The sequence below is a fragment of the Camelus dromedarius genome, chromosome 7 (genome assembly GCF_036321535.1).
Source record: "Camelus dromedarius isolate mCamDro1 chromosome 7, mCamDro1.pat, whole genome shotgun sequence".
NCBI lineage: Eukaryota > Metazoa > Chordata > Mammalia > Artiodactyla > Camelidae > Camelus > Camelus dromedarius.
Window position 1 is genome coordinate 36,232,833 of NC_087442.1, and position 17,098 is coordinate 36,249,930.

The 17,098-nt window shown below is 43.6% G+C and overlaps 1 protein-coding gene across 10 annotated transcripts in view; it reads left to right on the forward strand.

Moving 5' to 3' along the window:
* ELMO1 (engulfment and cell motility 1) overlaps positions 1 to 17,098 on the forward strand; it is a 490,805-nt gene that overhangs the window by 434,813 nt on the left and 38,894 nt on the right. For all 10 annotated transcript variants that reach the window (XM_031455196.2, XM_031455188.2, XM_031455189.2 and 7 more), the window contains one exon: positions 16,060 to 16,223. In XM_031455196.2, the coding sequence (XP_031311056.1) occupies positions 16,060 to 16,223 (164 nt within the window). The remainder of the gene's footprint in view (positions 1 to 16,059; positions 16,224 to 17,098) is intronic.

The window sequence follows — 17,098 nt, forward strand, 5'->3', positions numbered from 1 at the left end:
TGTATCAGTAAGTGCCTTGAAATGTTCCTTTTGAATGCCAGGAGAGCGAGCATTTATAGTTTCACTTTGTTTTTTCTTTTTTACCAAATGAATTTTACACTAAAAAAAAAAAAAAGATTTTAAGAGTAGTGTTTTTCTTGCCTTATGTACTTCCTATCTCTTATTTTTCCTTCTCGCTTCATGCACCTGTGGCACCATGCTGGGTTGGCATCCGCTTCTCTACTCAAAATTTCTCCTTTTTGCCTCTTTCTATTCTTCAGAAGGGTCGAGGAGGAAGAGATACATTGATCTTGAAGTTTTGGAGAAAAATGTCTCAGCGCTAATTGGGCCAAAAAGGCACAGCGCATGATTTTCCAGAACAGACCTTTTCTCCTATTTCTGACAGAGAACTGACAGAAAACATCTCTGAAGCTCCACTGGCAACTGCTGGCCAGACACCTTAGGAATATCTGTTTCCTAAAGATAAATAATCCTTTGTTTAGCGGGCATTTTTTTCACTAGTGCATACAGAATGCTCAGTTTGAAAGTTAAAAGGATGCCCAAGTCCATTCTAGGGGAGAGATGAGAAGGTGTTCCCAAGGTTGCACAGGAGGCAGCACAAGAAATAAAATGCAGAGCCGGGCTGGCACCAGGTGTCCTGGCTTAGTTATTAATGTTTGACTTAATTACTTTGTTCCTCTGCTCAAAGACATTAAATTTTCATCACTTCCGGCAAGGTGCAGTTCAAATTCCTCTGCCCGGCAGCTACAGGCGTCCGTAGTTTGATCTTGACCTGTCTCCCACAGCTTACTTCCTACCTCCCTAAGAGGATAAGCATAAGCAATCGCCATCTCGTACGTCTGGTCTCATGAAAGCTGCTTGACAAACATTCTTTTAATCTGTCCTGCAAGGTCTACGCTGTAACCTCCAGTTTCCTGGGGATCTGAGGCTTCGAGAGGTTTGGACATTTGCTCCGGGATTCATACATAGATGGTGAAAGTGAGGGAACCAGGAATCAAACCCAGTTCTGCCTGACTCCAGTGCTCACCATTTTCCTTCAACCTTTCGCTAAAGCCGTCTTGAGCCACTGCCTTTCTATAGACTTGGAAAGCCCACCCCTCTCACTCCTCATTTTAGATCTAAGTCACACCCATCCTGAGAGACAGCCCCCCTCCAAGAACCTGCTTTTTCATACAGTGTTTCCTGATCACCCCAACTGGAAGCAGTCTTCGCTCTTTTGAAACACAGAGCACTTGGGAGTGGTCATTTGGTATCAGTGCCTCGGAGCCAACAGCGTGGAGCAGATGGGAGTCAGAAGCTTTGGGTTTTGACCCCTGCTATGCCCCTGTCTAGTGTGTGATTTTTGAGTAAGTCACTTAATTCTATCTCCGCATACGCTGCAACTTGACCTCTCAAGTCCCACCCGATCAAAAATTCTAGCATTCTGAATTTATACTATATATATAATAAAAGTTCTTTTCTTTAATTTTTAAGTTTTGTTTTTAATAAAGTATAGTCAGTTTACAATGATGTGTCAATTTCTGGTGTACAGCATAATGTTTTGGTCATCTGTATACATACATTCCTTTTCATGTTCTTTTTCATTATGGGTTACTACAAGATATTGAATATAGTTCCCTGTGCCATTCAGTATTTACTTGTTGTCTGTGTGTCTATCTGTCTATCTGGTTTCTTGTGTGTGTTGAATCCTGTACCTCTCTGTGCCTGCCTCACCTCTGTTCTCCACTGTCTAGTACAGTGCCTTATGGAGAAGGAGGGCACAACAAATAGTGGAGAGATGCTTCTGTCTTCAGTTCTAACTCACTCCCATTTATTTGTCTTTTTTATTCACTGAGTCATTCATTCACTTATTTATTGCTAGCTTTGAATTTTCCTATAACTTCCAAGATCCTTTCTGAGATCTTCTCTGGGCCTCACCTCCACTTATAGACAATATAGTTATTGGTTTGGGCAAAATTATTGGGCAGTAGTTATTGCCTTGAGAGCAAAGGCTCTTCAATTTTTTTTATACTCAAAGGAGATAAAACAGAAGGAAAAATCACTTTGACAATATGAAGTATCAGGAAAAGAAGTGTGGCCAAATACCAATAAACGCTTTGTAACGTTTTCAGTGTCATGGCCTCTTCAGCATTTCATCAGTCTTTGTGCACTTGTACATACGAGCCCGTAGTTACCAACCTGCACAGAAAAATGGTTACCAATTAATTGAAGTTACCAGGTTTCAAGTTTGGTTTCAAAGAACTGCTGTCTTCTATATTATTTTCAATGACACTTAATCCCCTTTTGCTCCTAAAATCTTTGGCTGCCGCATGTCCTCAGGCATTCATTTTGGGAGATGGTGTTCAGTTTATCCCATCAGTAGACAGCATTTGGCAAAAACAGATATTATCTTCCCCCATCCCAAACCCCCAGCAAATTCCTTAGACTCCAGTTTTCACCTGTCAGATGTTTATGCTAATTTCCAGTCTCCCATATAACAATAATAATGAAAGTGAAATTCTCACATGGATTTTATTTATAAACATTTTGTTGTTTGTTTACTACTTGAGTATTTACTGGGAGCTATGCACTTACTCCCTAATCTTTTCATCAACTTAGTGCAGTAAAATTCATTAACTGCAGGTTAAAGTTACATTTTTTATTCCACGCTCATATTCTGAAATCCACTGCAGCTTGGTATGTCCACTGTAATAATTTAAAGCATAGGCTTTCTGATTGTAGAATTTGGATTCATATCTCTCTCTTGTTATTTACTTGTATAAGTTCCCTGAGCCATGGTCTGTAGAACAACAAGAAATGGAAAATCTATGTTTCGTAGGATTGTTGTGAAGAATTAATGAGATTAAAGATACCAACTTTAGAGCACTGTACCTCCACCTCGTAAACACTCAGTAAATGCTAATAGTCACCATTCCATCATCTCTGATAGACAAAAGATGCTTTTTGAGCACCCATCCTGTTTGACTCTTATGACTCTACCTGGTTGGGTGAAAGAGGATGCATATTAGATTTATTTTCAGTTTAAAAATATGTTTTCTAATTCAAGAATGGGATGTGTGGCGAGGTCCAACATAACATGTATCTTTTTCTTAAGTAAAAAGTTGAAAACTTTCATCTGTAGTTTAACTTTTGGTTTTTTTGAAGCTTACTTTGTTTGTATCACTTTACATAATGTATACCTGTTTTCCCTTCTTTAACACTTTGTCTTTAAAAAAAAATAACAAAACAACATTAACTGTCTAGTATAACTGAACGTTAATACAAATGATATCCTTTTGGAAATCATTTCATTTGTTTCTAATAAGCAAGTCACAAGAGGATTTGTGTTGTAGCAATAAACATTACTTTAAAAAAAAACCCTCAACTAATTCCATGCAAATTATAATTCTAAGAAAGTTCCTTAAGCATTGTTTGTGATCAGAAATTTTTTTCCAGAGTTACACAATGATTGAAATTTGAAAAGAAGGAATAAGGCGATTGTGTTCAACATTAGAAAGTCTACAGTTTAAACAAGGAGACCCACACCTTCCCACTATTTCCCCATTCAACAAACATGTTGTTCTAAGGCCCACGACTAGGTTCCTACCCTGGACATTACACCATGTCCAGAGGCATGGGAGGGAGGAATGATGTATATATGCCATGCAATTGCCACCTGTGCTTTCTCCTTCAAAGGACCCATCACTAAGGGAGGGGACCACATTCAGGTGAAGGCATAGCAGACCCAGGAGATTTCTGGAAACCATGGTGGCAATAGCTGCCTTCATCCAGCTGAGAGAGAGAGAGAGTGAATGAGCAGAAAGGAACAGGCATTGAATGGAAAAACACCAGAACTATTTCAGATCTTCCTTGGGTACATTGGCTCCAAACCACCAGACAACTGTCAGGATTTTGCAGAATCAGGGCACTTTGGGCTATTTAAATTGTCTGAGCCTTGTGGCCATGGTAGTTGACAGGCTCTGCTTTAAAGATAATGAACAGCTCACAATTACTTGAGTTTGGAAAGTGTTCTTCTGCCCTGGGACACTATAATAACTGGCCATGGAAAAGAAAAGGCCTGGGGATTTATGAGGTGTCCCAGTTTACAACCATCTGGGAGAAATACAGCAGGACGTTGGTATAGCAGCATGTTAACCAGTTAATCTATCATTGCTACTGTTGTAAACCCTCTCTTTCCCTCTGCTTAAAACTATCACAGGGATTTGACCTCAGCCTTCAAAAAGACAGGCCAGAAATCAAAGTTTAAATATGTAACTCACAAATACAGTCAAGATGACCTTCAGTCTACTAGACTGAGGGGAAATTTCCCAGATGTGAGAAATTTTAAAATCCACTAGCAATAAAAAGACAAATGAGGTATGGTCTCTTCCCTCAAAGGGCTCAAGGTCCTACTGGGAGCCTAGCAGTGAATACATAATTTCAGGACCCTCTAAGATGGGCAGCCATTGACGCCGTTGGGCAAGAATAGGAGTATATGTGTATGCACAAAACCCAGTAGTGTGCTAAGTCATCACTTTGCTTCCCTGCCCCCCAATGATACGGATAATTTATGCCCATAAGAGCACTCATTGAAGTCCACTGTTACTGTTTGTTTGCACACTACCTCCTCCTGGCTGCCTTTGCGTTCTACAAGAGTGACATTGGAACTGGTTCTTTGTGTTGCCACTACTTCAGCCAGTGCTTAGCACATAGTACATGCCCAGTAAATGTTACCGAGCTCATACAGAAATGAATGTATACAGCTGACCCTGGAACTCCTTGGGGGTTAGGGTGCCAACACTTCGTGCAGTCGGAAATCTACATATAATTGACAGTCAGCCCTCTTTTTGGGCAGCTGCTTCGTATCCATGGCTCCACATCTGAGGATTCAGCCAACTCCAGATCACGTAGTGCTGTTGTATTTACTATTGAAACAAATCCATGAAAAAACTGCCCGCATAGTTCAAAGCCATGTTGTTCTAGGGTCAGCTGTGCTTCGAAAGCTTCTAATGCAATATCAGGAATTGACAAATTACTAGATAAAATTTAGAAAATCATAATTTTTTTAAACTATTTTAAAAATTTACTCTTAAGATACTTTGTGGATGGTTCAGTTGAACTTATTTGGAAATTAAAATGCATACTACAGTGTTCTAAATTTCTCAACAAAGAATGGTCCATTTATAATATCATACTGTAGACTACAGAAGCAAATATTCCATGTACCATTTACTTAAAACTGAAAACACCAAAATACTATATGTTATTTATGGATACATGCATGTGTAGAATTATAAAAATATCTACAGAAAGAACATATCTCTGGCAAGAGTAGAATGAAAGAAGGACTTTTTGCTGTACCTATAGAATTTTATATTTTTAAAAAAGACATCTAAAACAAATACGGCAAAACGTTGACATAAATAAAATTAGCATGGTGGATGGTTGAGTATCTGCTGCATTATTTTCTATTTGAAGTATTTTGTAATTTAAAGTTGATAGTTACTTATTTAATGAAATAAAACAACTGGGAAAAGAAAAAGCACACTATCAATTTGGTGAGTACTGAAAAGAGGAAGGTATTTGGATATGGGTAGCAAGAACATTCCTTCCCTGTATGACACAGAGTTTAGATTTTTAAATTTAAATCCCACCGCGTGGCCATCCCCCTTGCCCAGTATCTCTGCTGAGGAGCCTCCACTGACACTTTTATTTTGGTGGCACTGTCTTTCCAGAGTGACTCACTGAGGCAGTGATTCTGATGTCCTCTGAATTCAGCAGCCTTGCCTGGTGTCAGAGCTAGTCTATGGAAGCCACCCCGTATCCCCTGTGGTCTTACCTAAGCAGTCTGCTTATGAAAAGTTTATTAAATCTCCCCTCCAGAGGGGCAGATTGTCCCCTTGCATTTGTCACTATTTAACAGCTTATACAGAACGTTGCTGGGAAAGCCAGATGTGTGAGGCTTCAGAATTCACCCTCCACGTGAGACAGTAGACATTTCATTTCTTTCTTAAAGGTGACAAATGTTAAAGTAGTTTGAAGCTGACTTATCTGCGCCCACCAATATTCTTCCTGTCCATTTTCCTTTGAGCTCATTCATTCACTCTACAAATATTTATGAAACTCAAATTAGATGGTGGACACAGCTGAGGTGAATGGGGTAAAATCCCCTCATCCACAGAAGCTGAGACACGCTGGGGGGAGATCAACACTTGAGCAGACGGGTGCCATTCACTGCTTTTCTTCATCTTACCTATGGATGAATGAAGAAGGGCAGTGAGTGGGTCTCAGATTGGTTGGTTAGCAGCGTTATTAAAAATGGGTAGCCATCTTCTCCCACCCCTGTTGGAAAAGGGTTTTCAAACCTTCTTTGCAAGAAAACCAGCCCCATTTGTTTCTGCCTCTCTCACCACACAGGGTCACATATTTTGACTGACTTACTTGACATGGTGTTTATGCAAAGCTGTGGCTTCAGTGCCACCCACTAACGTGATGAGGGCAGACTTTGCTTGCCTGAGGCCGACTCCATCAGACACTGGTGAAAAGAGCTTCCTGTTGGCCACCAGGGCCTTCAATTAGCTAACCAGCAGATCCAGCCTGATCGCTGTATTAATTAGACTCCTCATTTCAGTGAGGAAAGCTTGGTCACACAACTGTTTGTCTCTCCATCTCTCTCCCCCCGAGGGCGGGCTGCAGAGGGAAGGCAGTGACCCCAAACCTCACCTTTTCTGTCTCCTCTTTTGAGCTGGCTTCCTGTGGATGCTGAAGAAAGTGAGAAGGTGGTTGCTTCCATATCCATTGTTCTTCAACAAATCCAGCTCTAATTGATTTTAAGATGAATTGCTGGTTGAAAGCTTTATTTTATTTTATTTTTTACTGGCTATAAAGATGCCTGAAACTTTAAATTAAAACACCTTCTCGTGAGGAGCAGGGCAGCTGTTAGTGTGAGTGTCTTAGCCTCTGGAATGTGAAATCACCCAGTCAGCACTGGAGCGCGACCGCAGGGCAGGCATTGTATAACGAGTTATTTGAGGGGCTAATGGCAAAACCCTCAGAGCTCTCAGTTTGGATTTGACCAGATTCTCAGGCCATTTAAAGCTGCCTGAGCATCACCACCCCCTGCCATCCGACTCCTATTTTATTAGCAGCTAAAACCAGGGAAAGTTCTGAGCAAGGAAATGGCAGTGCCGAGCAGCTAGCTCCCTTTCTACCTGCTCCAGTGCCATCTGCTTTGCTCTCAGGGTGAGTTGGAAAAGTCATCTTTCATATTCTTTCTAATAATAGTCCTCAGTTGGGTTCCCCAAGCCCGCCTGGACAATGCCAGCCACAAGCCTGTCCGCTCAGGGTTGGCATGCAGGCTACTGCCCTGTGTCTGGAAACACTGATGCTGATTGCTGCCCAAGGAACCGTGAGATCATTAGGAAGATGATGGCTGCCTTTGCTAAAGGCGTTCTGTAAGCAGCACCTGATCAAGGTAGGCAGATTCATGCACCACAGTGGCTGTGGCTGCCTTGGGATGGGAAGGGACCTAGGGAAAGTGACCTGGCCCTGGAGAGGAGGTGACTTCTGAGGGATCTCCTCAAGCTTGCTCAGAGCAGACACGGTCTCCTGACCAGCCATCTGACTGCCCCAGGTGAAGGCACTCATCTTGCCCACGCTGCAGCTAGAACCTGGAGGCCAAGCCTTGGGGGAACTGAGGGTATTAACGAGCTGAGGTCTGGGTTCCTCATCTGTGAGTTGCTCTGGCATTTCTAAGAGGAGATCTCACACCCCTTCTCTCTTTTCCTTGGAATGGCAGCCGTCTTGGCTCCTTCCTACCTTCTTAAGCCTCCTCATTTAGTAGCCCTCAACCCCAGCTGCACATTAGTACCCCCTGGGGGCTTTGCAGAGCGTGACCAGTGACCGGAACCCATTCCAGACCAGATGGATCAGAATCTCTGGGAGTGAGGTCAGGCAAAGTTACGTTTTAAATTTTGTTTTAGAGTCAGTGCAGAGAATTACTGATCTTGGTGCTATTTCTTTTTTTTTTTTTTTTGTCATCATTTATTGAATCCATCAGTCACAAATTAAGCAGGTATTTTGTCAGTTACTATGTGATTGGATCGTATAGACTCTGGATGTACAAGAGTAACCAAGGAGGAAACAGTTCCTGACATTATGGTTCAATTTCTATGATGGGAGAATAGGTGGTCATAACACTGACTTTGCGGGGAGGGCAGCAGGTCAGGGAAGGCGTTCTAGAACTGATGAGCAGGTATTAGAAAGAGGGTATTAGTCACAGGTGGAAGGAGGAGCAGAGATGAAGGCATGGGGTGAAGTTCAAGGCGCTGAGAAAGGATCTCAGTGTGGCTAGACCATGAGGTGTAGAGGGTGGTGCCAAGTAGGAGGCACCAGCTAGAGGCGGAGTTGGAAGGCAGCCCCGAGAGCCCTTGTAGTCACACCAGAGAGGCTGGTCTTCACCCGCAGGCAGAGCTGAGCTAGGCAAATGATGTGGTAGGAATAATCTGGCCTCTGTGAGGAGGGGCTGGCAGGGCCAGAGATGAAGTCAGAGGCTGTTGGGTAAACCAGGACAGGTATTGGGGTAGGGGTCCAGGGACCGGTCAGTGAGAATAACATAAGGTAGACAGAGGGACAGATATTTAAGAGGTGAGTGAACGACACACATTCCTGAAAACTATAATTCTCAGAGCAAAATTCCCAACTTTTATGAACATACAGATTCCCAAGCCCAAGTAGTTCCATTATTTTGGTCATTGCTACAGTTTTTCATCACTCACCAAAGACTCTTGAGTTTCATTATAGTCACAAGTACAGATACTTGGCGCCCCAAGAACAGACCTTGACTGGCAGCAGTTTGCACTCCAGACTCTAACTTGAGGGGAGTCAAACCAGTGGAATGTGTCAGTCTGCGGTGAACTGTTCTTCTCAGCTCTTGGGTACATATCTTGGCTTTTGATGTGATGAGTAACAAGCCTCCTATTTGCCGGGTTCGGAAATGCCGTCTTAGAGAGGAGCAGTTACAGTGACCTCACTGCCCACGCCACACCCAGCACTGGCCTTTGGCTCTGAGTTAGGTCACCACCACCCCTCCGATGCATGCCCACAGGGGCTCAGAGCTCAGAGGGTTGTTGGAGACCCGCTGGAGCAACAGAGGCGGGGAGAAGTGAAATCCCTTGCTATCCTTCTGATTCCTGCAGGCCAGGATTAGCCCCCACCCTCTGTGAAATGCAGAGGCAGTTTTTTGCATTTAATGATGAACAAAATATTTCAAATTCGTCTGGTATCATTGAGGACGTGTGATGCCGTCAGGAGGGGCTGGAGTTTGCACACCAGCCCAGCTGACCCTCTGTGATTCAGAACATTTCCATTCATTTGCATTAAGTCTGATCCCACGGGGCCCTGAAGAGCCAACCCGTCAACAGGGGACTGCATGGGTCAAACCCCAGTGGGAGGTGTGGCAGGAGGAAGCAAGGATGGGCCAAAGTGTCTTTCAGTCCCTGAAACTATTCAGGGGGAGAGCTGAGAACATGGTTAAAAATAAATAAATAAATCTTTAACCCATCTGAATCAATTCTATTCAATGCAACCTAAATGCAATCTTAAAATGCCCTGCACATGTTATGAACCCCCCGGGTGGTCATGAGGTTATTGCAGGCTGCAAGGAAGATTTTTCCCTTTGGATAAAAATGTCTTTAGGATAGTGACTCACAGAAAACGTCATAACGATGGGTATAATGTATTGGGGTAAATGCTCTGCATCTTCTGATCCTAACTAAAGATATTCACCTCCACATTATAGACGAGGAAACAGATTCAGAGAAGCCAGAGCAGTTTGCCCAGCTCAGTGAGTGATGCAGCTGGACTTTGAAGCAAGCGTGGCCTACTGCTAAATAAAGCCAGGCGTTTTTCCTCTATACCAGGGGCAGGCAAACCTCCGCCTGCAGGCCACACCCAGCTGACCATCTGTCCTGTCAAATCAGGTTTTACTGGAACGCAGCCACGTTCGTCATTGCTTGTTATCTGTGGCCACTTTCGCGCCACCACAGGAGAGCTGAGTTACAACAGACACTGTGTGGCCCACAAAGCCTGAAATATTTTATTATCTGGCCCTTAAGAGAAGTTGGTCGACCTCTGCTCTGTGCCACACTGCCCCAAAATAAATACCAAAAATTTAAGTGCTGCTCCTTAGGCCCATTTTTCTCTTTCCTTCATTGAAAACCCTTGACAGCACTCAGCAAAAACTCTCATTTGCCCCGGATGCTCAGGCAGTCCACTCCCTCCCTAGCCATGGCAAAACTACAAAGAAAAACCATCCTTAGCCTCCAGAAGCTGTCCTAATTTTAAAGACCTCTGGGGTATGGAGGGGGCATTCAACAGCCTACATCTGGGTCAGTATTTGTCCCTGTCAGGAAAGTCACCATTTTTTACCTCAATATCTCATACTCTTTCTGGGCAAAGCTACTTCTCTTCACATTCTAACGTTGGAGAGTAGCCCCGCGAAGTCATCCCTGGTTTCCAGGAAGTTATCCTGCCTACACATGTGGACTTGGGGGTCTTCCTTACCTGAGACCCCTCTCCAGGCAGAATCCCTCAAGCTTTTTGGTCCTTGTGAGCCTTCAGTCATTTTGTTTTGTGTAAAGAACATTTCTGGGAAGAAAAATGGTCGAGTACTGAAGCCCAGCACTGAAAACTCTGCCCCCAGGAGTCACTTTAAAGCTGGACTGAGTTAGCATCTGTCTTCACCAAGACAGCCTTTTCTCTTCATTAGGGAGCTAAATCCATTTCATAAGGCATCACTGATTGGGTAAATTGTGCTTTTTTGTAAGTGCTGACCCCTGCTTTAGTGGCAGTGCCCAGTAGCGTGTGCTACTGTGGCTTCTCCAGAAACCCTCCGCTTGGCTTCAGATCAGCCCCTTCCAGCTCAGCCCTGGAAGCTCAGAATGACCTCTGGAACCCTGAGACACGATCTCAAAGCCACAGACATTATCTTTAGGCTGCGTAAAAGTGCTCTTTGAAAACCATGTCAACAGTCTTACAATTCTGTTAAAGATGTATTTGTTTAATTCTACAGATGAAAAGTAGGAGCCTGAGAATCTTTGCTATTCAACAGATCAGTCGTTATTACAGTCTGGAAGATAGTATGTTAAGTACTGTAGGTCACAATACAAATAAGAAACGGTGGCTGCTCTCCAGGGATTTACAATCTAGATGGGGTGAAAGGTAGACCAGTAACTAATGAAACTGCTCTGTAGTGATGGGACAAGATTCACTCTAGGGGCCAAGCTGAAGGCTCAGAAGTGCTGCTGGGTGTCTGCTGAGATCAGAGGTCCTCACACCTATAGGGGCTGTTGAAACACTGATTCCTGGGCCCACTCCTCGAGTTTCTGATTCAGTGGGTCTGGGGTGGGCCTGAGCAGTTGAGTTTCTAGCAAGTTCTCAGGTGATACGGATGTGGTCTGGGAATACTCTGCCAAGGATATTTTTAGGGGAGAAACCTCTGACATAATTTCATTCTCAGAAGATAAGGAAACTCACATTTGTTGTGAATCTAGTATGTTCCATTTAATGTATCGGATACTTTACGTGTAATATCCTGTTTAGATTTTACAAGAACCCTGTGAACTCTGTTCTGGTACTTCCACTGTACGGTGAGCAAATTAAGGCTTGAGAAGGGGAACTCGTCTTTGCAAAGTATCTACACTGCACCATAAAAGGCATTAGGCTTTGTCTCATTGGCAATAACCTGATGAATCCTAAATGATTAGTTCTCCCAGTTTATAGATGATGAAGAGGAGTCTGGGAGGGATTGAGTGTCTTGAGGAAGTCCACAGCCTGGCTTCAGAATTGTGTGTTGAGCTCTAAAGGCCGTCAAGCCATCCTGCAATCAGTACCCATCTGTTTGCTGAAAGCTACTAACGTGGACCCCAGAAGTGTATTTTCTTTAATATCTGAGGCATGCACTGCCTCCCTCGTGTCATTGCTCTTGCTGATTCCTCTGCCTGATTCCCTTTGCCTCTTCTTCACCTCGTAACCCCCATTCATCCCTCAAGTCCCAGCAACAACTTTGCCGCAGCCATGTAGGCTTTGTTGGCACCTCATCCACCCCAGCTGGACCAGGAATAAAGATCCCTTTGGTGATTTATCATTAGTAAGAGAAAAAACTTCAACTTTTTCATCTTAGCCAGCAAAGCCACTTGCTGTCTGCTGCCTTACCTCGAAGCCCCACCTCATTTCTCCAACCGAATGAAACCACCATTCACTCTTCCCCACCCAGAGCTTTCCCTCCTCCCTCCGAGCCTTGGCTCATGCTGTTTCTTCCACCAAGAATGGCTCCTTCCCTGCCCCTCTTCCTGTCCACGTCTGGCCTCTCCTTAAGCCCTAGGCAAAAGTCGCAGTGCTGTGCCCTCAGCCTGCTGGCACTTGAGAGGGACTCAGTATTTGGGGAATGAACATCTTGCCCTTGCTCCTCTGTGACATCCCTTCCTCTCTTGGGGGAGGCAAGTACGTACATGTCTTTCCCTTTCCCAGACCGGGAGCTCATTCAGCACAAGCTCTCATTCAGCAGTGCCTTGCACAATGTGGATGCTCAAAAACAGTTGTTGAATGAATGGAGGAATGATGCTGGGTCAAGGTGTGGCTAAAGGCAGGGTCAAAGAGGTGATGAAACCAGGGGCACATGGAGGCTCATTGCATCGGGAGCACATTTCAGTTCACAACAGCGAAACCAGAGCGCCATTAGACTACGAGCCTGCTCCGTTCTGTTCGGGGATCCCCAGCACTTACACCTTTAGCCCCATCTTCCAAGGAGCCAAAAGATTTTCTTGCACCTGAAGTACAAATGTCTTGTGGGACCCCCCACTTCTTTTGTAACATGTGACATTATTATAGAGAACATGTGCTGGGAAAACTCTGGAAACACACCACAGGCACAATTCAGACCTTGATTAAATCATCAGTCAATACCACATGCAGATTCTAAGAGCATATTTTCTTTGATGTCTATGGCAAAGCACATGTTGTAATTAAGAAGTCTGAAGTTCATTGATTTACTGATGCCTCTGCAACACCGTCTGTGGGTTTTTCAAACAATGATTAAAGGTCTGATATTTTCCAAAGAGGACAGAGTTAAGAATGGTGGTTGTGTAAGTGTTGTGATTTAAATTGCACATAGGGAGCATTAATAGGGACTTGACACCCTTAATTCTAGTCCTTGTAGATGCTACTTTGCAAAGGAACAGAGGACTATTTCACTTACGCAACAATTTTATCCCTTCTTAAGAAAACAATGACATCTATCACTGGGGTCATTGTCTTTGGCACACAGAGTGACCATACCATGTCTCAGGGTCAGTGCCAAGCAAAACTGTGAAGCAGGCAGAGCTAGTCTTTGGCTCCACTCACCTCTGTTTATGCTCTGTATCCACCACTTACATCCCTTCCCCTGGGGCCAGTGCCCTCTAGACTTCTTCTCCCTTATCAGCCTACTCTAAGGAAATGGGCTATATTTTCTTCAGACTGAAGTGTAAGTGACTGTTGGGAATTTAAGGCATTTTTCTACTTAGGGATGCTAACATCTAGCAGGGATCAAAGTCTTAAGCTAGAGAAATGGAACTCTAGGAGTGGATTTTAAGCGTAAGATATAAGTAGGAACTGAAGAGTTTCCCTACTTACATAAGGGATTATCATCATTTCCATGCAAAGGTGCAACCATGAGCATAGAAATGAAGGTGATTTTTTGAAGTTATTTCTTTTACCGAAGTAGCTTTGTTGTTTCTATCTAGTTTCCCTCTCCTATTTCTGGGCAACGTCAGCCCCAGAAGCTGGTACTTCTCTTTAACTTCATGTTTGGGATCTTTGGTTGCAAGGGACAAGAATCCCATTCAAACCATTACAAGAAAGAAAAGAAGGCTTATGTAACCAAACCACCAGACGTCAAGGTTAAATATTATGTTGAATATGGTTTCACCATTATTGACACATTTTCTCTCATACACACACACACACACACACACACACTTCTACCTTTCTTCTGTTTGATTCTACTGGCATTGGTGTTATTATCTTCTGCTCTCCCACATGTTAAAGACAGTCTTACAGGTCTCAGTTTGAGAGAGAGCGTGCGTATTTCAGCTCTGCTTCAAGTCAGGTCAGAAAAGTCTGGGGAAGGATGCTGACTGGTCAGTTTGTGGCACATGCCAGCTTACCAGCGTGATCATGGTGTTTAGACACATGTAGTCTGGTGATTGTCATTTCTGTGACAGCCCTTTAAGAAACACTTGAAGTAGAAAAATCACCCGGCCCTCTGACTTTCTGTTTCCTTATCTATAAAATGAGGAAAGTGGGGATATCTCTAAAACTGTCCTGGCTTTAACCTGATTCTATTTTAAAATTGTTTCTTCATTTTTGTATCTTTGTATCTCTTACGCGTCCCACCTCCCACTAGAAGGTCACAGAACATTGGGAGATAATAATTATCTCTTTGGCTCAACCCTGAGTTTCTCTAAATGGGGAAAGGGCAGCTCCTGGGGTGCCCCTCACATGAAACTGCAAAGCATTATAATTCAGCCTTGACCAAATTTAACCACCATTTACGCTGCATGATAAAAGATGGCCACGATGTCAAAATTTGTCAAGCATCCCAAATTTAGCATTTTTCCTGAGTCAGAAAAGAAGCAGATCAGGTGGAAGGTCAACTGGAAATTTTCCTCTGTGCCATTGTGCTGGGGGTATGAAACAAGATTTATGTAAGTGGTTCCAATTCAGATACAGCCCAGGTTAGAGTGACTAAGGAGTGGTACTTCCCAGTTTATGCACCTATTTTCACACCACTGAACAACCATTCTTCCTACGAAACCCATATGATGCTGCCTTCTCTGAAATGCCTTCCCACCTGCCGACGGAGTTCATCAGTCCCTCTTCTCTGTCACAGCCACACTTCTGCTGTCTTTCTGGCTCTCCTGTTAGATCATTGGTTCACAGAAGGTGAGGGCCATACCTCACTCATCTTTAAACTCCTAGTGCCTCACCCAGTATAGAGACATGGTAAGCACTCAACAGTGTTTGTTGTGTTGACTTCATAAATAATGCTTCTCAGTTGCTAGTCCTACATTCAGATCCCAGCTCAGCCACCTACCAATCAGCTGTATGATTTTGAACTAGTTACTCAGTGTTTCAAAGCCTCAGTTTCTTCACATGGAAATGGAAATGATGATAATATTACCTCATGCCTTTGAGTGGATTCGGAGAAGGAATATATATAAAGCACCTTCCATAGTATCTGGATATATATAAAACACCTTCCATATCTCATTTGTAATGGAGAATAAAAAAAGAAGCAGGGAGATTACAGCAAGTCTCTTGGAGGCCTCTGTGTTTTCTGGTCTTTTCCTGCTCTATATATTCTGATGAAGATAAATCCACATTAATAAAGGCAATGGTTAATTGCCTCCTTGTGGGCTGGACCCGTCCTGAAGCAGAAAATTATCATATTCTTCTTTTTTCTTAAGGCTTCAAATGGAATATGTCTGTTCTACTTCAATAGACCTCTTTTTTTAGTGCCTGGCTCAAACAGGCACATGCACATTTCCAAATACATTATTTGTATGAACACTCTGGCCTTAACTACATGGGGAAAGCAATCTAGGGGGGCGAGTGTGGGTATGATTTTACATTCACTTGAACCGGTGCCAACCAAACTTTCACAGTTAATTGTGTCTCAGCAATTTTCTCCTCGAAAAAAATAATGATTATGCAGACTTCTAGCTGTTGCCTGGACTTCGTTCTTGAGTTTGCATTGTTTACAGTCATGTAATACATTAAGCAAAAGGATATATATATATATATGCCCTCCCACCCCAAGGCTCCCACCTCCCCCAATTCAAAGTTAGTCATCCATCTCCTTCCTTGTGGTTCTGGCGGTACAGGAGAAAATGGAAGATGTACATCATGGTAGTTGACTCTTTGGAGAAGTACACTCGAGGTTTGGGCTCAGGGAGGTCGGGAGCCATTGTCTGTGGAAGACTTTTCTGAATAGGTAAGGTCAATCCCCAGGAAAATTATGGTCTTCCTTTACTCTCACAGGTAATGCAGGTGGTGAAGGAGCAGGTTATGAGAGCTCTTACAACCAAGCCTAGCTCCCTGGACCAGTTCAAGAGCAAACTGCAGAACCTGAGCTACACCGAGATCCTGAAAATCCGCCAGTCTGAGAGGATGAACCAGGAAGATTTCCAGTCTCGCCCGATTTTGTAAGTTACCCCTGACCTCTACCTCCTCAAGGGCTCTGATGCCCCATTTCTGGAGTGAAAGTCTAGATCACACGGTGGAGCTGCGCTGTGAGCTCTTCACGGAAGGCCAGCAAAAGATTTATATTTAGTTCCTGAAGTCTCAGCAGCTCCTTGAGGAAGGCTGGGCAGGGGTGGGCTAGAGGGAGGCGGGGACAGGTGCTGGCAGGAGGACCTAAACCAAGAAGTGACCCAGTTACCGAGAAGTCCTGTAAGGATTTGCAGCTGAAAAGTCTGGAACCTTTTGGAACCAAGATGCTCTTCCCAGCCCGAGTGAGACTTACTGATAATTAAAGCAATATGAACAGTGGGAGGGAGGGAGGGCTTGAGAGGAAGAGAGATCTACGTTTCCCTGCCCTGTTGGCTCTGCTTCACTTCAGAACATCTCACATCACCCTTGTGACTGTCAACCCACAGGCCTCAGGTGGAGAAGCAGGGGACCCCTTTCTATAGGACTTGGCATCAAATGCCACTTGCAAGAGTTGTATGATTTCTTGTATCTCCATCATTTTTCTTAACGAGTTGATTTATATTTTTTTATTTTGTGTGTTGGGGTGTAATTAGGTTTATTTATTTATTTATGTAATGGAGGTACTGGGGATTGAACCCAGGTCCTCATGGGTGCTAAGCATGCACTCTACCACTGAGCTCTACCCTCCCTGCCTCCATGTTTAAGATGTTCTGACCCTTGAACGGGAAAACTGTTTTAGATGGTTTTGTTTGCTTCATCTTTTTCTTAGTACTTGCCTGTTTATCTTCCCTTGTCCTTTTCTAAGAACTAGGTCAGTTTTATTACCCTTATAATTTATAGGGAAGGAAATAGGAACACGGGTGGGGGG